The following is a 21,840-nucleotide window of genomic DNA, read 5'->3' as shown; positions in this document are numbered from 1 at the left end:
TTTAAGTTAGCCATGTCAAATCGAAAGGCACACAAATATTAGAGAGAAAATACACAAATATTTCAAAGCCTTAGATTATAATATATACTTCTTGTTTTTCTTTAATTCATTATATGCAAGCATTTAAGAAAACAGAAGGAAGGGGAAGACTTACCTAGAAGAGAACATTAAGAATTTTAAGATTCCTTTTCAATGGAACCCTGCTTTGCTAATGTAAGGATTGCTCCCGCCTACAATAATTCTGCACCCACACAACTTAACTATATTGTAATTGCAACAGGAAAAAGCTTTTTGTTTAGGGAGGGATTTTTTTGTAACGTGTTCCCTTCATTTAACAGCCTCCACTCAGTACATACTATCTACGCATTTACAGTTCCATGAATTTAACTGTTGAACCAAAGGATTCTAAAGATGTCAAACTCTGCTCTCCCTTATATGAAGGTAAATTAGGATAACACACTGAAACAAACTAATTTACACTGACTAATGTGGCATAATAGATGGAGCTGGCAGCAACATGATTGTTAAGATTGCCTTACGTTATTTAATCACTTGGACCGAAATTTTCTGCATTTTCTTTCTTCCTAAGGATCTGCTTCTTGAAAGTCTCAGAAAGAAATATTCAGACATTTCAGAGAAGGAGTATGGGTAAAACGGAGAGCTTTCCCAATGATAAATCATTACCCAAACAGTTATTAATATAAGGAGTTCCATTATGTCCATGGTGAGGTGCAGGATTCTGCAATCTGGCAGGATGATGAGTCCAGAGGTCATAGAGGTGTTTTTCTGTGTCCATGAAAATCTACTTAGACCTGGCTGTGTTATAAGCCTCTGAAAACTGCCATTTACACATACTCAACAGGACTTTAGAGGCTTGTAGATAAAACATCAGAACTTCTGTCTATATCAGGGGAGCTCCCAGGTTCACTGACCTTCATCTGAACAGATCTCCAAAACTCCTAGGGCAATTTTACATGTGCTCCAGGACGCAGCATCAGGTGCTTTAATTAGCAAGCTGCACTAATTAAAAAGTGTCCGCACATCATGTGTATCATATCAGCATCCCCGCACTGAAAACATGGCAGCTTCGAACTAAAGTTCATTGAACGCGTTTTATTTCAAAGCACCCCACCTCCATTTTTTTCAGTTAAGGGATGCGCAGGGACGCTGATGCACGTGACGTGGCAGGCTGCTGAAGTATGTCAATTTCCATGCTCCAGCAGACTCGATTCATTTGAAATCCATGTCTGTAGGAGCCCCTACATGCTAACTGAGTATATAAACTATGTCCTGTTCAATTTCCTATGGGTATAATATAGCATGACTTTCGATATGAATAATTAGTCTGCACACATGCAAATTCACACACCATACACAATTATCTATCTATGTTATCTGTCTGCTTACGTGGACATATGTTAAAGATAGATAGATAGATAGATAGATAGATAGATAGATAGATAAAGAATATTTATTTACATAGAAAAATATTGGTTTTTTTCCAGTTGGGCACTTGTATAGGTTGTGTTCTGTGCATACCTCCTTTTTTGCATGACATACCTTTCACAGATGTAACACAGAGCAAATATGTACATCAAGAGCCATTCAAATATATCCCCTGGCTTCCTCATAGCAATATCTAGGTAGACTTATAGAAAGAAATGCCTGGCATGTCAGCTCTGCCTTCTTTCTCTTCACAACATGGTGTCTGAAATTCTGTGCACACTTTATTTAATACCTCTTCTCCTTGATCCCATTCCCAGATCTGTTTGCTTACCAGCCACCCACATGCACACGCATTTTTTTCTTTGGCCTGAAGCCTGCTTGCCTTCATCGTTCAGTTCTTGTTAGACACTGGACTTGACATATGGCACAGGTGCAGAGCATTGTAAATATTGTGCAAAAGTGAAGGACAGGACAGGCAGTGCAAAGGAACCTGACTCTGCACTAATAAATGCACATCTGCAGGGTCTTTTTACTTAAACCTCCATATTTGGGTAACTCCAAAAAAGAAAAAAAAAAGCAGGACAGTCAGTATCTCAAGTGGCATCATGAACCTCATGTAACCATTTTGGTACCTCTTAAGAACAAAGGAGTGGATACAAAAGAGAGTTTTATCTGTCCAGTGCAGAAGATATACTTAGATATTGACCTTGTTATAGACTTTATCTGTAATCATACTCATGCTGGACCATAATCACCCTGCAGTGTTCTGGAGTTACTGATCAAAGAGTCTCGTAACTGCCCACCTGAACTGGAGATGAAGTGAATCCCAATGCAATCTTACAATGGTCAGAGTTTTCTTCTTTTTACTTTATTAAGCAAACTAGTTAAATATTACATGTGTAACTCAGTGGCATTTGATAACTTGTCTATCTCTCTGTAATGCAGTAACTTTTGAACATCTCATTGAACAATTCCAAAATTTCAGGGAAAGGTCTAGGAATTAAGGGGAGCTTCTCTGCTGATTCTGGTGGACACAAGAATCCTTCTAGCATGAGGGCAGAAGGAAGTTAAGAACAACGTGGAAAGGAGGGAACAAAGACCCTCTGGCTTAGGCTAGAGAATGGGGAATGATGGTGTGGTGACAGGAGGCACTCAGACCCCATGCCACAGTGAGAAGGAAGGAATGGAGGCGTTATGGAAGGGAGAAGGGAAACAACTATGGGCTTCCCGGACAGCAAATAAGGAACAATGATGTAGGAGAGGGGGAAAAATTGCACACGTATCAGGTATACGGGTGCAAGAAATGGAAGATACAGAGTTCCTAGAATTGGGAAATGTGTGGGGAGTTGCAATGATGCCCTGAAACAGGAAGGGGCTGGGAGGGTGGTACACAGGAAAACTGTTGTGGGGTATGGAGGATTAGGAGGAGCTCCTGGTAGATGCAATAAAGCAAGTGACATTCTATTTCATTTGAAAACACTGAAGGGCACTGGTTGCTCTTTGCAATACATACATTATAAAATAAGGACATAAGAGTGGAAGGGATCTCCTGGGTCAACATTTCAGATCTTTGCTACTAACTAAGCATTTTGTTCCTGCTACTTTTATTGGACCCTGATATGAATGAAGGTGGCTTCACGCAGTCAGTTTAGAAGGTTGCAGTAATTCTATACCAGGTAATTACTAGCAATTTTTGGAAATGAAGGGCTTCCATACGAGCAATGGTTTTAAACTAAAAAATGGCTTCTGGTTTGAGTAAGTGATCAGAATACTACAGAGATGTAGCCTGAACTCTCAAGAGAGTATTGATAATTAACATTCCTATGTTATTTAACTAAGACATTCAATTATTTTTAATCACAGAGTAACAATTTGAAGTGAGATCAAGATCTTTTTCCGTGTGAATTACATTGGACAACAAATATAGCAATTTGTACTTGATTACAACAAAATATTTACTTTTCCATCTTTAGTAACAGTCCTCAATGATGCCTTGCTGATTGCAAGCCAGCTACTGTCTGGTCACTTCTAAGCCTCCTGGGATGAAGCCTGTCCAAAAATGAATAGCAGCAACATTTTCCCCCCTTGCATTTCATGGCATATTTCATTATGAACATCAAACCCCACAGCCTATAACAGTTTAAATCTGTCCAGTGACATTTGTAATTTGTCTTTGATGTGCCTTCAATGCAAAGAGGTTTGTATGTTGCTCTGAAAAAATTAAGTTAGCCTGGGAATCTTGAGATGCAAAAGTTTTTTTGATTCCAGCTGTCTGCAGAGAGAGAGAAAACAGGACAAAACCCTAGACTCCTACAAAACACTATGTAAATTATTATCCTATATCCAGAAAATGCAAGAAAAGTATACTTCTCTCTCCTTCATTTTGTATTTGCTTAGCAGTGCCTATTAAAAATGAATCAGGGGACATTCTTAAGACTCATAGGGCACGTCCCAATAAGCATGCACATGCAGGGGCATGTGGCAAATTGACCCAGGTGGGGTAGGGGAGGCTAAGGCCAGTACCTGTGCTGGCCCCAACAGTCTTACCTGGGGTCTTGGTGACCTCCTAGGGCAACAGTGGCGTCAAGCTGACTGCTTGGAGCCTGGCCAGCAGCCAGAGAACAGCTCTGGCCAGCCAGGCTCCCTTTCTGCTATGCCACTTTTTTCAGCAGTGGTTTCTTTTGACACTGGAATCTCCCGGTATCAAAATAAACCACCACACTGCTAATTATCAGCATGATGAACGGGTGAGCATGCACTGTGTGCAGTTTATGGTGCCTTGTTCAGATGTGCCCATAGTTGGTAGTTCATTTTGCCAAAACATTCAAAACTTACTTGCTTGAAAACTATGCTAATATTTCACAATTTCTTCAGTTATCATGTACATCATTGCATCAACATCTTAATCTAATCACATTTGCATTGTTTTTAGCTCAAGGAAGTACAGCACCAAAACCCTTCGATAATATTTGTTTAAATTACTGATGGAAGAAAAAAATAATCTGATGTTTTGTCAGTAATATGCCCTGTATAATAATGACCACAAACCTTTACACATTTCGCCATTTTTTCTTTCTTCAAATCACAAGGTATAGTCTTCATTTTAAATACCTTTTCACTTATGTCCTTCAGTCAAGGCAGACGCTATGATACAGTGACTGGTTTATAAAAAGTTTTAACCTATTCTTCCACTATTCTTTGTATAATGCCTCCCCCATTTAAAACTTCCCAATAAAGCTTAAGTTTTTCCCCCAAGAACTGCATTTCAGATGCTATATACTTTATCTTACAGTTACAGTTTTATCTTAAAGTTATTTTAAAGCTTTGCTATGAAAGATTTTGAACTTTTCTTATTTTTTATTACTTTTGCTTACACTTAAACGTTCCAAGAAGTACTACTACAGTTTATACTTTAACATACTTTGTTATAGGTCTCCATTATTCAGTCATTTCTGCTTTCCTTTGGATGTTATGAGCATAAGTACTTATATTAGAAGACCAGGGTTTTTTCTTTGACTGTGATTCTAGATGGTTATGTTTGCCAGAGCACAGGCACAGAGATATGAATAAAGTTTATTTGTAGAGTTAAATGTGATTTTTCTCTCTCACTTAAAAAGAAGTCACTCAAAACAAATACACTGTATGTTTAATAGGATTAGAAAACAAACATACAACATGAAACCCAGTGGAAGAACAATATAGTCACTTCTGAAGTTACCGGAGTCTTATATACTGAAGTCTTACACAGAGTTGGAGTTAATTTGGGAAACATAAAGGAGATAAGAGTTTAGTTCATGATTTGACATCAGTGATTACATTTGATGGGAATAACCTGTGGAGCACCCTAAGGGCTCCAGAATAAAGGACAGCATTTACCCTCCTCTACTGTAAGAGTCTCTTGTTATAAATCAACAACATGCCACTTCTTAACATATATGCAGTGATCAAATAATCACTTGTAAAATAATTATAATATGAAGGTAACCTGCTCACAATAAAATAGTCACAACAACAATTAAAACATCCAAAAGTGAAAACCTTATTTGGATAATAGCAAGTTTTGGTCATCTGTGAAATGGATTTAATAAGCAGCTGCTTGCTTTTACAAGGTTATATAAAAAAGCCCACACCCCACCTGCATCCCCCACCCAACAAATGAACATCTCTAGCTTTTCAGATTTCAAAATTATTATGAATGGTAATAGTTTATGGTATAAGATACACTGCCTCTCCTCCCAGGTATAGCTGTAAATAAAAAGACATGTTCAGTTATTGAAGATACAATAAGAACATCTTCATGTAGGCAATTAGCCCTTATTTCTTAGCTGGCAAAAGAAACAAGGATCATAGTCGGTTTAGTAGTTTTAGTCCACACACATTTTTAGGAGCTAACAAACTGGATTTAATAAATGACTTAAAGAGGAATTTATTACTCACATGCTATTGAAGAGCTCCCGGTAGGTCTCATCACCCTTGCCTTCTGACATCAAGCTATCCAATTTGTCAATCAGTTTAGCTTCCACCTGCAACACATACATATAAAAGGCTTTTTTTCTTTAATTAGATTTTGAAAAAAAAGGGGTTACTAAATAAATCCCTTAAATTACTGGTTAAAAAGTAAAACTGAATTTTATGACAAAAGATTGAATCTCTTTTAAACTGCTACCATTCCTGAGGATTTTTTAAAAATAATTTAAATGGAATGTGACTTAAACCTATAAGCTGAGCAGCATTTGCTGTTGTTGCTGCTGCTGCTGCTAAGGCAGCTATCTATTTATGGACTCAAATAAAAAAAATCATACAACCCAATGATACTGAATTCTTACCACAGGCTGTAAGACCTCAATATAAAGCTACCTCCATTAATTAATTGTATGATGACTTATCCTCTTTGGCAATTTGGGGTTCACAGTTACTCTTGCCACTGTTGAATCCCCTCACCTCAAATATGCCTCAAACATGCTGCTTTGGAAATCTAGTGCAATGGATTTCCAAGTCAGTTGTTAAGAAAAGCTAGAACATAAAGATTTTGTAGCCAATGATGATTGCAATAATTATTGATCACTATTTATTATTGAAGCAAAGATGCTAGAATAAATTTCCTTACAGCAATAAAGATATTTAGTAACTAAAAACAAGAATTAACCATTTTATTGTGAAAGTGCTCTGCTGAAGAGTAAATCATAATTCCAGCATGCCATTAAGCCAATGACCAATACAGAAAGAAGCAGAAAGTTGGTATATTGCTTATGTAAGATTTATTTTTCCATTAGTCCTTATCAACAATTTGAAAGTAAATATAGTAACATGTTAAAATATTAAAAGGGAAAAAACACCTACTTACATCATTGCATGCACTTCTTCTTCTCTCACTTTGTTTTTTGTTTCTAGTTAGAGATCCCACACTAATCCGTATCATTGCTTGAAACTAATTCAAATACTCTCTCTTTGTTTCATTTAAAGCAGGAGGGAGGAGAGCAGAACGAAGTGGCTTGAAGCAATGTGAAGGAACCAAGTGGGAGCTGCAAGAGCAGATGGTACACTTGGTAGTTCCTTACTTGCTGGCTAAGCAAGTACTTGAGTGGCTAGAATAGCTGGATCCTCACAGGGGCTGGTTTCTCATAAAAACAGGGAGTTTTGTCAACTGGGAGGGCAGATAGTAGAATCCATCTCAGTAAACCTTCATAATATCATGCCTGATTTTCTTCCTAATTATTTTTCCCCATCAATGTAACCCTTACTGCTACAGAACCCTGAGTGAAAGTCACCCCGAGTGAAATTCTGCCTTACTAATAATATGCTAATTTGGACACTGACTTCACCCTCATCTTAAAAAAGTAATACCAATTTTTGATGTTGACATCTTCAAGGACTTACAGTATTTCCCTCCAGCTGAGGTCACAGCAAGGTATTACTTGTTCTTCATCCATTTTGCACCATTATAGATTTTGTTAATGAAATAATTGTTCAGTGTTAGAGTTGAATTTCAATCTTGCCTGATAAACTTCACATACGGTACCTGTTTAAAGTTGCCACTGCGCCTTTGCTCCCAGTCCATCATGTCATGGAAAATGGGAATCATTACATTTCGTAAGTCTGGCTGAGGTATCAATGTCACTTCTAGGAAGGGGCCAATCAATGCTGGGATGAAGTGGAGTTTATGTTCCCCTAAAATTAAAATGAAGTTGACTGTAATTAGAGATTCCCTTCTGGGTAAGTTATGAACAACCCACATTACTGGCTGCTGTGTGAAGATTATAAAATGGTGGTCTAAACGAAAACAGTTTAGTTAGCTAACAACGTTCCTGGCATGGAGTGCTTCTTAAACTCCAGGAAAAAGACAACAGCTATGGGCAATGCAGGAAAAAGAGTCTGACTAGTGCATCACATTTCTGAAAAAGCACTGAGTTTATGAATGACTGTTCACACTGTTAGACTGTTCACTCTCTTTACTGTTCATCTGGAATGGGGGAAAAGAACAAATAAAAGTTTCCGTGATCATCACTTTCTTAAGAATTCTCTGACATTCTCCCATAGTATCAAGCTAACTGTCTTAACCAGAAAGCTGATGTGCAACCAGTAAGCTACTCCTACTATAGAAACCAATGTATTAAGGACATTGTTTTCATAGTGGCTGTTTCCTTTTTGCAGGTATGAATTGCTCCTATGTGCTTGTCTATAAACGTGGCTAATTATCTGATTTCATGTATGCACTGGGGAGAAGCAGTAAAGATTTGCACCTTACAGACTAACTAAATGAGAGATGTATGGCATCAGCTTCTGTAAGCAGTGGCCTTATGTCATCACAGCACCTGACGAAATAAGTCTGCTCCTTAAGAAAGCTTATGCCATGCATCTCTCATTTAGTTAGTCTGCCTGGCTGCAGAGTAACACAGCTAGCAATCCCTCTCTGCACATTGGGGAAAGACATAAACATGCACATTTGCACCTATCCTTCATGTTGTGGGTCCAAAAATGAGAGTACAAATTTCGTCTAAAAATTTTGCAAGTTGGGATTCTATTGTTCTCAAAACATTTCCCTGTCCTATCAAAGTTAAACCTCTGCCATTAATTAATCATATTCAATTTATGCAGTGCAGAAGTCTCAAAACATTCAGCAAATTAAAATAAAACAGGATTTATGTTGTACTGATGAGAACATTTTCTCTTAGCTTCTGTTACTTGCAGAAAGATCTTAAAGATGATTTTGCTGTGTCTTGACTATTCTCATTTATCAAATGCAAACAGCCAATATGCATTATAAAATCTTTGCACAGATGCAGATTTACAGAGCATAGCAACATACATACCAAACTACTTCAAGTTATAACTCTTAGCTATATTAAAGGTAAAGCTGAACCAGGATTCCTGTCAGTTAACTGAGTGCCCTAACTACTCTGTCTTGCTCTCTGCTCCAGTCAATACTTAATTTATGCAAAATGGAATAGCTCTAACAGAAGAGACTCACACTATGGCCCCTGGCAGATGTTACACTTACAACATGATTAACCAGTGAATCATGTCTCAGTAACTTGGTCACATATTCATGAAACTAATGGGGTGATAACACAGGGAATAAGTCACAAAGTTATACAAAATGTGTGCAATACCTTTGTGGCTGGTTCCCATAATGCAGTCAACTGATGAGGGCTCCCAGCCTCGAGGTTGCATCAGAACCCTCAACTTGGATGCAGTTGAGAGGCTGGGAGCGCCAATCAGCAGACTGGCTTCCGACTTGCTGGTGGAGGGAGAGCTCAGGATCATGATGTGGACTCCCCCTGTACTGGCAACATGGTGCAATTGGGATCTGATCGCTGCTCTTCATAAATGTCCTTCTTGCCATGCATGTGTAGGAGGCCGAGTTGTTGGGACTGTGGGTCACATCCTATCGCACTTTAAATGGAATGCCTGCTAAATCCCTTAATGCCTGATTCAGGAAAGGACACAAACCTGGGACTCCAGCCTCCCGGTCATGTGCCCTCACCACTAAGCTATTTGGCTATTACAGCCTCCCTTTTTCTCTTGTGCTTTTTTAAGAAAAACTTCAAAGAGTGTACACTTTATTCTGGGTTCTGAGCAGTGAGGCCACCCTGGGCTCATCTCTAGACAGGGGTGGCACAGCTGGGTGCGAAGCGGCAGCAATGTAGTGTGTTGCATAGCAGCAGCTGCACATGCTACCTTCCTCCCCCGCATCTGACTAGCCAGGCAGTGCCTGTGCGGCCTGCAAAGGGGCACCGCTGGCCTCACTCTGCCCTGGCCCTGCTCCTGGGACGTCGTGGTGCTCCATCCCTGCCTGCCTGCACATACCCACTAGGACCTTCCCAAGTACCCCCAGCTGAGAACCCCTGAGTTATAATTACGTCAGAACAGACTCAATTAATTGGGTCTGCTGGAGCATGGTAAATTATTGGGCACCAGCAGACTCCAACATCACATGCATCAGCATCCTTGCACTGAAAAATGGCAGTAGGGGTGCTTAAACTAAAACTCGTTCGATGAGTGTTAGTTAAAGCACACCAACTGCCATTTTTCAGCATGGGGATGCCAATACAGGTGATGCTCTGAGCTGCTTCAATTAAAGTACCCTCCCTGCCCCTGTCCCCCTGCCTCCCAGAGCATGTGTATAAACACTCATTAAGAGCAAGACTGGCGCATTCTTACGAGTGAACTTCCAGGTCTGCATGCCTGAGGACTAAGGTGGGTGAGGCCCCTTCTCCCACAGTGTAGGCAACACAACAACAAACCCACTGAAAAATGAAACTATGTACTTTGTAGATTCACTCCATGGGGCTAATGCACCTACAGTATTTCAGTGCTTTTAACTCTTTTACCCTGAGTAAACTGAAAAACTCAAGAACCAAACCCCTCTAGAATAAGATACATTATCAGGTGTATTTAGGTACAGTTGAAGTTATCACTCTATACATCCACCGTGCTTCCTCAGTGTCACCCTAATTTATTTTAGAGTAAATCTACTGATTTCAGTTGTAAAGTGAAAAATCAGGTTTATTAATCCTTAAAAATTACAATAAACTACTAGGAATTTTTATTAAATCACCTGTGGTTTGATCAGGCTTCCTAGATTTTAACTGTGAAGTACATAAATGCCTACCAACTTTGTAAACTTTTAAATAAGTAACAAAACTCATTTCTCCAGGCTCTGAAAGTTCCAAACCACAGTTACACCTGTAATCAAATCCAACCATATCAAAAGATATGGTAGTTTACCTACCAGTCTTAATAAGATCAGAAATTATTAAAGGTTCAATTAAAATTATTAACATTTTTAATTAACAGTCTCTTAGTTAAGTTCAGAAAAAATCATTTCAACAGCAAGCTTATCTATAAATCTTCTGTTTGATCATTGACTTTGAACTCTATATATTCAACACTGTGGCCTTATTCATACTGACATACCCCTTCAATGTTGCTCTTTCTTGCAACTTCTACCCAGGATATTAAAGTTCTCCTTGCTGTGCCATTTTAAGTACTGGCACATCCAGTATCTTTTACAAGGGGAAACACTAGAGATACATTTTGCCCACTCTACCATATGGCAGCATTCAAGTGGTTTATTGCTAGAAGATGAAGGAGAAACAGCAAAAAAAACCTAGGCTGTTCTGCCTCATTTCAGTAATCTCCATCTGGTCCTAAAGTTCCTGGAAGAAATAAGTAACATCCAAAATTCTTTTTTTCAAGTGTTTTAGTTTTTACATAACAGGAAAAATATACCTGAAATTGACATACAATGAATATAGATGATAATGCTCCAGTCCTCAGGTGAAACTTAACTGAGGTCAATGTACATCAAAGCAGAAATACCATAGGTGCTACAATGCCACATCCCTAGCCTCTGTAATCCAAAGTGGAGTTCTGATCTCCAGATGTTCTACTGAGGATCACCTGGAGAGTGAAGCACACAGTCTTCACTCTTCTGAATCTTGCCATGTCTCGTGACTCATAGAAGCCAGGTGTAAACTTACGCAGAATGCCTCCTGCTTGAGAAATCCTCAGCTTTCCCTTTAGAGAAAAGTGAAAATCTCATTGAATTCCCACATGAATTCAAATTGACCTCCCAAGGGGCCAACACTCAGGTTCTATATCTAAACTGTTATGAGAACTAAGTTGTAAACTATGCTAAAAATGAGTCACTAGCATTTAATTAGTCACTCAGATATATATAAAATTATTGTAAGCAAAGGGGGCAAAAAACCAAACATATAAAATAAATAATAATCAATAGTAAATAGATGTCTGCAGGTCAGGGGCACGCAATTATTTTGGGCAGAAGGCCGCTTGTCGAGTTTTGGCAAGCTGTTGAGGGCCGCATGGGTAGCCCTGCCCCTTGACAGGTGCCCAGCCCCCTGGTGGCCATCTTGGGACCGGAAGTCCCTCCCCTTGCCCCTGGAAATACTCCTTTCAGCAAGGGGTTTTGCCATCTCAGAACCAGAAAAATACCAAATTATATTTTAAAAATGAAACATCTACAATACTCATTAACTTGATTTCAAAAAATATTTTTTTCCTGATTTATATGTGTTTGCATAGTGTACATAGAGATGATCACACAATAACTTAAAATGAACTCTTATTCTTGTATACCGTGGGGGAATGGGGGTGATGGGGGCGGGTATAGGTTTGTGGGGGCTGTGGGTACGTGGGGAGGGTGTGTGGGGGGATGGATAGGTGTGGGGTGAAGGAACATGTGGGTCTGTGTTTCATTATGTGGGAGAGTATGGGTTTTGTGGGGGGGAGGGTCTGTGTGTTTGGCAATGCAAGGGGGTGTGTGGGTGCATGTGTATGGTGGTGTTTGTTTGTGGGACTTGTCCTATGAAAACACAAACACTGTGCCTCCCTCACATCTCCGTCTCCCTCCCTCCCTCCCTTCCTCCACATACACACACTGTGCCTCCCCCTGACTACACTCTCACACACACACACACACAAATACTCTCTCTCTCTCTTCCCCTCCCACACCATACACACACACCCTCCTGCTCCTGGCCCTGGGGTACTGGCATAGCCCAGTGCTCCCACAGTCCTGCGATGCAGCCCGGGGCCACATGGCGCTGGAGCAGGCATGAAGGGAAGCTTAGAGGGCGGGGCCAGGCCGGCCTCTCTCCTGAGTCCTGCCAGCTTCCCCTGGGTCCTGTCATCTTTGACAGGCAGCCAGGAGCAGATAACTATTAATTTTCTAAACTTTTTAGGTGCCCCATGGGTCAGATGGAATGGCCTGGTGGGCTGGACGTGGCCCACAGGTTGTATTTTGCCCACCCCTGCTGTAGGTGCCTAAGTAACACAATGTACAGCAACTGCTACCAAATGTAAATAATCAAATGTCCCCAAAACCTACCAGATATAACTGCTTGTTACCTTATATTTTTTCCAGTATCTTTAATTATTTCTATTTCTAAACATTATTTCTCTGTACTGGTGTTTTATCTAAAAGGCCAGTCTTCCAGGATTACATTTTTGGCATAGGAAAAGATTAGCTGAGTTGAGGTAACAGTATCTTAGCAACCACTGATGGTCTAAAAATATATTTTCCTAACCCCTTGAAAAATGATTTAATGCCATGAAAGTTTTCCAGAATGATTTTTGATATTATGTTTAATAAGTTCAAATATAAGGATGACAAACTCAGTGTTTAGACCTTATAATTTGTTTTGATTGAGTCCCAAATTGGTATGAGTTCAGGGACCAACTGGCTAAGCAACAGCTCTGCAGAAAAGGACCTGGGGTTACAGTGGACAATAAGCTGAATATGAACCAGCAGTGTGCCCTTGTTGTAAAGGATAACAGCATACCGGGTTGCATTAGTAGGAGTGCTGCCAGTACATTGAGGGAAGTCATTATTTCCCTCTATTCAGCAATAGTGAGGCCACATCTGGAGTACTGTGTTCAGTTTTGGGCCCCCCACTACAGAAAGGATGTAGATAAATGAAGGCAACAAAAATGGTGAGGGGGCTAGGGAACGTGACTTATGAGGAGAGGCTTAGGGAACTGAGCTTATTTAGTCTGTAGAAAAGAAGACTCAGAAGGGATTTAAGAGCAGCCCTCAACAACCTGAAGGGTGGTTTCAAAGAGGATGGAGCTAGACTGCTCTCACTGCTGGCAGATGACAGAACAAGGAGCAGTGGTTTCAAGTTACAGAAAGGAAAGTTTAGGTTAGATATTAAAAAAAACTCTCTCACTAGGAGGGTAGTAAAACATTGGAACAGATTACTTAGGGAGGATGTGGAATCTCCATCCTTGGAGGTTTTTGAGACCTGGCTTGACAAAGCTTCAGCTGGGATGATCTAGTTGGGGACAGCCCTGCTTTGAACAAGGTATTGAACGAGATGACCTCCCGAGGTCTCTTCCAACCCTAACTTTCTATGATTCTATGACGTTTCTATGTGGCATTTAAATTCATACATGCAATTTTTACAAATCAGGCTTTAAAATAAAAATAGAGAAAACTCACGTAGTGGGGTCCACAATAAATAAATAAATTCTTGTTTTCTAAGTTTTATTTAAACATCAATCAATTATTTATTTTTGCCTTTATTTCAGGTAGCTAGGGTCTAATATTTCCTAGCATTAGCCACTTGCAAGAAGGAGAAGATAAAATGTATAGGCTCAGGGAAATCAGCTGCTATTAATCCATCCTTGTAAATGCAGCAAAATTTAGCAATTACAAAAATGACTTCAAAAGTATCCATGATTTCAACCCTAACTCATTTCTCAGTTACTACCAGGAGGAAATTCACCATAGGGACTTCTTTGCTATTAGAATCAATAGAACATAATGGGTTTGAGAGGAATAGAGGAACAGCTTTAATTAATAATACAGAGAAGCACCTGAATTACTGAGAGGGTGAGACGAGAAATACATACTTGTCCACAAGTGAGAATTCTTATGTGTACAAATATAACAACTTTTTCAATAGATATCATTTATATTTCTTTTTTTGCTGTATTTTTGGAAAACAATAACTTTTCTCAAGGAGTGAACAGAGCGTCATTGAAAAATAATTTTGTATTTGACATTTAATTAGCATATTATGTACATCCTTGATTTGCTCAAGAAACAAACAGTAATGGATCTATCAGTCAGCATGTGTATCAAAACCATTAGGTAAGTTCCAGTATTAAGGTCATAGAGTCATAGGAAAGAAGGGCTGGAAGGGACCTGTTGGAGTCATCTAGTCCTCCCCCATGCTCAACACAGAATCATCCCTGATTAAACTATTCAAGTCTAATGTCTGTATCCTGCTATTGAAAATTTACTGGGATAGAGATTCTACAACCTCTCTAGATAGCCTTTCTCAATGTTTAACTATCCTCATAATGAAGGAAGTCTTGAAGGAATAATGAAGGAATGCCCAATTTAAATTTCTTTGCAACAATTTGATACTGTTGCTCCTAGTTCTACCCCTTATAGTCTCCATATAACCACACTTCAGGTTTTTGTAGACTACTATCAAATCTACCCCCAGTCTTCTTTTCTACCAACTAGATCATCTTAGTTTTTTCAGCCTCTAAATTATATTTCCCAGATCTCTAATAATGTTGGTCTCTCCTGCTGTCCACATTGTTCTTGGAGTGTAGGGTTCAAAACTGGACAGAGAAAAAACATTACTTCCCGTGACATGCCTGTGACACCCCTTTTTGTACAACCCAAGCTGCTGTTGGCTTTTTTTTTCTTTTTTTGCAACAAGAGCACACTGTTCGTTCATATTTAGCTTGTGGTCCACTGTAACTCATAGATCCTTTTCTGGAGTACCACAGCCTAACCCATCATTCCCCACTTTGTATCTGTGCATGCAATTATACTATTCTAAGAGTAGAACTTTACACTTGCCCTTTTGAAATTTCATCCGACTGATTTCAGATCATTTCTCCAGTTTATCCAAGTTATTCTGGATCCTAGTCCTACTGACCAGCATCTGTAATTCTATGTAACTTGGTTATCCACAAATTTGCTAAGTGTGCACTCAATCCCATCATCCAAATCATTAATACAGATATTAATCAATCCCAGATCCAGGACAGAGTCCTTGGAAGCACAACTAGACACCTCCTCCCAACTAGATATTGAGCCACTGAGGATAATTTGTTGACCACAATGCTTGTTATATATCCACTGTACAGTACTTTCATCTAGTCTGTATTTCCTTAGCTTATTATTGAGAATGTTATGGAGGATGCCAGCAAAAGTCTTGCTTAAGTCAAAGTATATCACATCCACTGCTCTTCCCTCCCCATCCATAGAGCTTGTCACCTTAGCAAAAAATGAAATCAAATTAGTCAGGCATGACTTCCTCACAGTGAATCCATGCTGACTGTTCCTGATCACCTTACTCTTCTCCTGGTGCCTCACAATAGATTCCTTAAGGACCTATTCCATGATCCTTCCAGGGATCAAGGTTAGACTGTCTATTCTGTAATTCCCTGGAATCTTTTTCTCTTTTTTAAATATAGGCACAATATTTACCCTTTTCTAATCACCCAGGATCTTACCCAACCTTCATGAGCTATCAAAGATGATAGCCAATGGCTCTGAAATTGCTTCAGCCAATTCTTTCAGTATTCCAGGGCAGTGAAAATAAATACATTTTTATAAATTTTATCCAAGAACCACAAAACATTTTGCAAATAAATAATGTGGTTTCTTAATAATAATGCAGAAAATCATTATAATTGCATCACAAAAAGATAAAACAAGGAACAACTTTTTTCCAAGCTGAGCTAGAAGAACAACCAGTAAGGTAATATAAGTTTTGTTCACCTATTCACTGCTTTAATCATATGCTTGCTAAATCAGCCTGGCAAATGATAAGGGATGGGAAAACCTATCTTGGTCTCAACCACATGCTGTTGCTGGGATTGGAAAAGATAAGATGATCCAGCTCTGGTAGCCTGACAAAATAAGAATTATCCAGCACTTCAAAGTCCACCTACTGACTCAAATGACATGACCAATTTATACATGCATTGGAGTTTTGGGTGTTTATTAGCACAAAGTTCAAATTCAGGACATTTAGGAAATGGCTATGCAACTTCAGTGCCGTTCTGGCTGTTTCCACTCTGTGTTTCACCTCCTGAAACAGAAGTAACATAGCTGCCTTAGCATGGTGTTGGGCATGCACCAATAAACTCTCTCTCCAGAGAGCTTACTAGCATGCACCCAAAACCACACTAATATGACAAAATAACTTGTTTTGTGACAACAGCACTTTTTTAGGACATAATCTTCCTCAATAAGACACTTCCATGTATGGAAAAGAGGCTCTGTAGACATACCCTTTGTCTTTTTTTTCTTTTATAAGCATCACTTTTTCTTCTTAAAAACAAAACACACTCCTACCTCACAAGCTACATTTTACTGATGGGCAACAAAATTAGAAGAACTCTAAGAAAATACTTCTCTTTTGTTTTGAACAAAGGACAACTAACTGGCAGAATCTCTGCCAAATATGTAATTAGAGCCAAGAGCTTAACACATTTTTAAAAAGGATTAGACATTTATATGGATAATGAGAAAATTCACAGTTACATTAGGTAGGATAATATAGTTTTGAACAACTTTAAATCCTCATGCTTCTGGGCATAACTACTCTATTACTGATGTTAGGATGAACCTCTAGGGGTATTTCAGAACTATCAAATAGTGTCTGTTCTATCTTCCCTCTAAAAGAAATTTGGACTGGTCTGACACAGTATGACAATGCCTTACCATTCAGTGATGACAGCTTCAGAATGCAAGAGAATACTCTGCTAACTAGAGTTACCTTAAACATTATTAGGTATTCAATTCTTAACATATATGTTTATCCATAACCAAACTTTATTGCAAATTTTATTTGTGTTTCCTTGTTTGACTGTTCAATCTTAACCAAAAGGGTTTTTTTCTTCATTCCTTACCTAAATTTTGCCACATGCTGAAGATTTCACAGCCCATTGTTACCCGCATGTCACCATATCTGTGATATATTTAAAAAAAGAATCACTGAAGTAGAGCATTATTTAAAAAAATATTTTGTAAGATTACCATAACCGATGCTTCACAGTATCAAAACTAAGATTCCAGAAATGCTAAGAATTTGTCACAAGTTTTGGGTAAGCATGCTGCATGGAAAGAGGAAAACAGTAGCTAATGTCTAATACATATCTAATTAAATATCTTATTTAATAAAGCCACATATGGTTAGTATAAAGTCCCTAAACATTATAATCAATGGGAATAACTAAGTGGTGATAGCCACCTACTGCCTTAATTTACTTAAGATTTTTTTCCCACTAAGATTTCCTGCCCTGAAAACAAAAAAGTTAAATTTAGTCCTACAAAACAAAATTGTCTGAATCAGATAAGGCCTGATCCAAGTCCCATTAAAGTCAACAGAAATACTTCTGTTCACTTCAGTGGGATTTGGAACAGGTCCACATGCTTCACAATGCTCCCTCCTTTCTCCCCTTCCCCTCTGCCCCTCCCCCCCACAGCTGTTCTTTTTAATTACTGACAAAGTAAAAGTTTTTAGGGAGAGATGGGGAGCATGGGAGGGAAAGTACTGAGCGCCAGAGACAGATACTGGGGGGAGGGAGTAGCTTACCTGACTCCTGGTGCTCCCCTCACCCCAGCTGTTGCTGCCACAGCATGGATTCAGAGGTGCACATCACTCTCATGCCCCACTAAATAAGCCCCCTGGAGTGGATGTCCTGCTTGTCCACCCCTATTTATGTTACAGGCGTGCTTAATGGGAATTGACAGTGATACTTACTTTTCCAATACCTTTTTCTTCTTGGAAGGTGTGAACATTTCCAATTGCAGACATAACTGATTTATAAAAATGACTGCAAGATAAAAGTAGGAATCCCAGATCTACAAGAAATGCATGATATATAGTTATTTAAATTCTCTCAGCATTACAATATTGTTGGCATCTCTTCTTTGGTCCTTGTCTGGTGAGTTGTTCAGACCGCTTTGTCAAAATGGTCTTTTTCCCTTAAATACGTGTTGTGTAATTTACGACAAAATATTTCACAAAGACTTGTCAGTTTCAATTAAGCCTTTGAGAGGAAGGATTTGGAGTTCCATGGTGGACTCTCTGGTTACTCAGAAACTGAAATCCATACCCAAACCCCAACCTTTTTGATCTGAAAATGTATTCCAACACAATTAGTTTCACAACAACTTTCAGAAAGTTTTGTTTTCAACTGAATGCAGAATGGAAACAAACCTGAAAAAATGCAGTAAAACAGAAATGTAATTCTCTGGCAAGCTCTACCACCCATTTATATCTCATGAATATTGAGCACTGCAATGTCTCAGTAAATCTAGAATGAAGTAAAACAAGGCACTGTTTATCTTATTGTTCCATAAATTTGTGTCTCCCCTTCATTCTGTGAAAATTAGCTTTTGGAAATAATTGAGCAAAGGTTCATCAGTAAAACTATCTATTTAAAAACTACCAACTCTAAGCTAAAGCATGGCTGCTCCGGAACAGTAATGCAAAAATAAAAAGTGTACAGGAAGCCCTTTTCTGTCCACTATATTTCTATAGAAAGGTGCCAACATGCCCTCCTGTCTCCCTGTACTTCCGCAGGAGATGGTAAGAATTTTGATAATAAGTGAGATGATTAAGCACAGAATCCTCTGGAAGGAGCAGGTAATTTTGCCATCACTTTTAGTCTATGCACTTGCAGAACCTCACAGGGCGAGTAATTGTTTCCAAGTATTTATGGTATATAGGCCAGCATTTTCTCCAGTGCTTTGAAAGTAGCGTGGGTCTGAATTTTCCACACAGGGCCTCTGCAACTCCATATGAAATCTGTTGGAGCTGAGGGCACTCATAACTCTGTATCCCTGTTAATCAGGCTTTGCATAGTATGCCCAATTTCCTTTCTAATTCAGGTAAGCCTCTTATGAGCCTTAATTGAACATTTTGTATTTAACTCTCAAAGCATCATTCTATAATTTTAGTATAGCACTCTGGCCATCAGATGTTACAGATACCCAAATTCATTAAGTACTTAACTGCAGGCTATTTTTAACAATAATCAACCCAAAATAACATTTTAAAAGCAAGTGGCAGGTTAACCGGACCTGAAAATGTAGAAAATATCCAAAGCCATATTTTTCAATTAACATGCCAGTTAATGAACAAAAAAATGGATTCTACTTTCTGACAATCTTAAAACATGGAAAAAAATAGAAAAATAGTGTTGGTAATCAAAAACCCTGATTTAAACATATACTACAAGCACATTTCAGAGACTCAAAGAAGAGGGGGAAGGCAAGGGAGGGACTGGGGGTGGGGTTGGCACTCATGATATTTTGAAACATGACTCCTGATTTTCTCTCTATGGTACTGCAGGCCTTCTAACAGCTCAGAATTTTTAGCTGTGTTTTATCCAAACCTGTATCACAATAGCTGTAGATTGACAGATTATTGCACTGATAACATGACCCAACATATATTTTGGAGGAAGTTAATTCACTGTACCTTGTAATCAAAGTTTTCATTTAAGAAGTTTTTACGAAGGGCATCAGAAAGGTACAGGACTGTTGTAATGATAACACTGGTAAAAGAAAAAAAGGAACACATTTTTAAGTGGAAAAACATAACTTTGATTACTGTAAATGCTTGCTTATTAGCAAAAAGAAAAGAAAGATACCATGTACAATTACTGAAAAAAATTAAACATATATGACTGCTTACTACTAAATCTGTTGCCAGAAAATGCATACAGCAAAAAATTAATAAAAATACATAAGCATAGATGTAAGAACAAAGTTAATGAAAACAGACATAGTGTTGTAAAATTAACCTGAAAAATTCACACCACATTTTTTTTACCCAAGTCATGGAGACATCATAGTATAATAAACATTTTGTCTGACCGGCTAACGTGCAATACATTTTGCTGTAAATTTGCCTTTTTATTGTCTGCCTATGAAACAGATAAGACAACCATTTGGTACTTGTGAAAAGTACGATAATGAGAGCCTTAGAGATAAAGGCCCTTTCTTTAGTGTCCAAACATACACATGCAAATCTGTATCAACCATATTAAGAAGCCCTACATCAATGATCCTGGATTTACATTGTTAACAACAATAAATCACTTGCTCAGGTGATTTACCATACTGACACCTATCCTGTTGAGATGAATTGTAGCAATCACATGCCTATTCTTTGCTCCTCTGTTGTTGTCAAGCAATGTAACTTTTGCTCACTGTAGGGTTGGCTTGGATGAGCAGATGTCACAGAGAAAAAGTGAAGCTTTTGAACTCTCCGGAGATTGAACATATTCATGGTTTATCTGCATATATCCTGTCTGAATGAGTCAACGTGCAGCTGACCCCTGCTGTGCTTCTGTCACAACACATTTTGTAATGTTGTGCTACAGTGTTTATGTTTGTTTTCATTTTATTATACAACTTGAGAGCTAACTACAAAAGAAATGAGAAAATGAAATTGAAATGCAGAAAACACACACTGTATGCAGACAGAGCTTAAACAGGGCCTGAATAATAGAGGAAGTCCTAATAAAATACCTATTTTTAGGAGGTGGCACTTTCCATCTTCATAACATTGTATAAGATAACAAATAGTTCATCTTCCCTGTACCTCCAAAAGCAAAATATCATTGAGCACTTTTTTGCAGAGGGGAATCCCAAAGCCCAGTGAAGTGTCCAAGGTGACAGAGCAACTCACTGTAAAAACTGAGTCCTTGGCAAAAACCCTGTGCTCTGACTTGCCCTCATAAAACCTAGAGGACAAACAGGATTGACCAGTAGGACTACGCAAAGCTTTGGTCACTGATATGATTCGGTGAAGATTAGGCTCAATTCAGTGGTCAATTCTCTGAATGCGAATTGAATCAGGAGACACTTTAATTTCTCTGAATTGAATCAGGACCCTCCAAATCAATTCAGAGAGATTCAGAAAGATTTGATGATTCAGACATAGATGCAGCTTTAAATGTTTTTTCTACTTACCTCAAGGTACCAGATGGCTTGTGAATGATAAGATGGTAGGGCAGATGGAGTGTCCCACAGGAGCGCAGGGGTGGTCCCCAGCGCGCTTGGCAGCAGACCCAGAAATGGACCAGAAGCAGTTCTGGTCCACTTCCGGGTCAACTGGGGAGTGCACAGGGGGCCCCTGCGCACCTCCCTGGCTCAGCAACTGGTGTCTCCTAGGCCTGGGGGGGCACCCATGGTTCCCCTGTAGCTGATTGCTGAGCCTGTGGTGCAGGGGGGCCTCCAGTGTGCCTGGTGGCAGACCTGGAAATGAACCAGAAGTACTTCCAGTCCACTTCCAGGTTTGCCAAGCATGCAGACCCTCCCCCATACTCCTGTGAAACGCTCCATCCACCCCACCATCACAGCATTCACAAGCTGTGCCT

The 21,840-nt window shown here is 39.1% G+C and overlaps 1 protein-coding gene across 2 annotated transcripts in view; it reads right to left on the bottom strand.

Annotated features, from left to right (window-relative positions):
- Window positions 1-21,840, bottom strand: part of DOCK4 (dedicator of cytokinesis 4) — a 423,704-nt gene that overhangs the window by 53,033 nt on the left and 348,831 nt on the right. For both annotated transcript variants that reach the window (XM_090042292.1, XM_090042293.1), the window contains exons 28-32: window positions 19,935-20,010; window positions 18,210-18,310; window positions 17,356-17,414; window positions 7,466-7,614; window positions 5,884-5,969 (exon numbers count right to left, since the gene is read on the bottom strand). In XM_090042292.1, the coding sequence (XP_089898418.1) occupies window positions 5,884-5,969; window positions 7,466-7,614; window positions 17,356-17,414; window positions 18,210-18,310; window positions 19,935-20,010 (471 nt within the window). The remainder of the gene's footprint in view (window positions 1-5,883; window positions 5,970-7,465; window positions 7,615-17,355; window positions 17,415-18,209; window positions 18,311-19,934; window positions 20,011-21,840) is intronic.

This window comes from Crocodylus siamensis, chromosome 4 (assembly GCF_052110815.1).
Source record: "Crocodylus siamensis isolate JL-2025a chromosome 4, ASM5211081v1, whole genome shotgun sequence".
Taxonomy (NCBI): Eukaryota; Metazoa; Chordata; order Crocodylia; family Crocodylidae; genus Crocodylus; species Crocodylus siamensis.
This window is presented reverse-complemented; position numbering and strand designations above follow the sequence as displayed.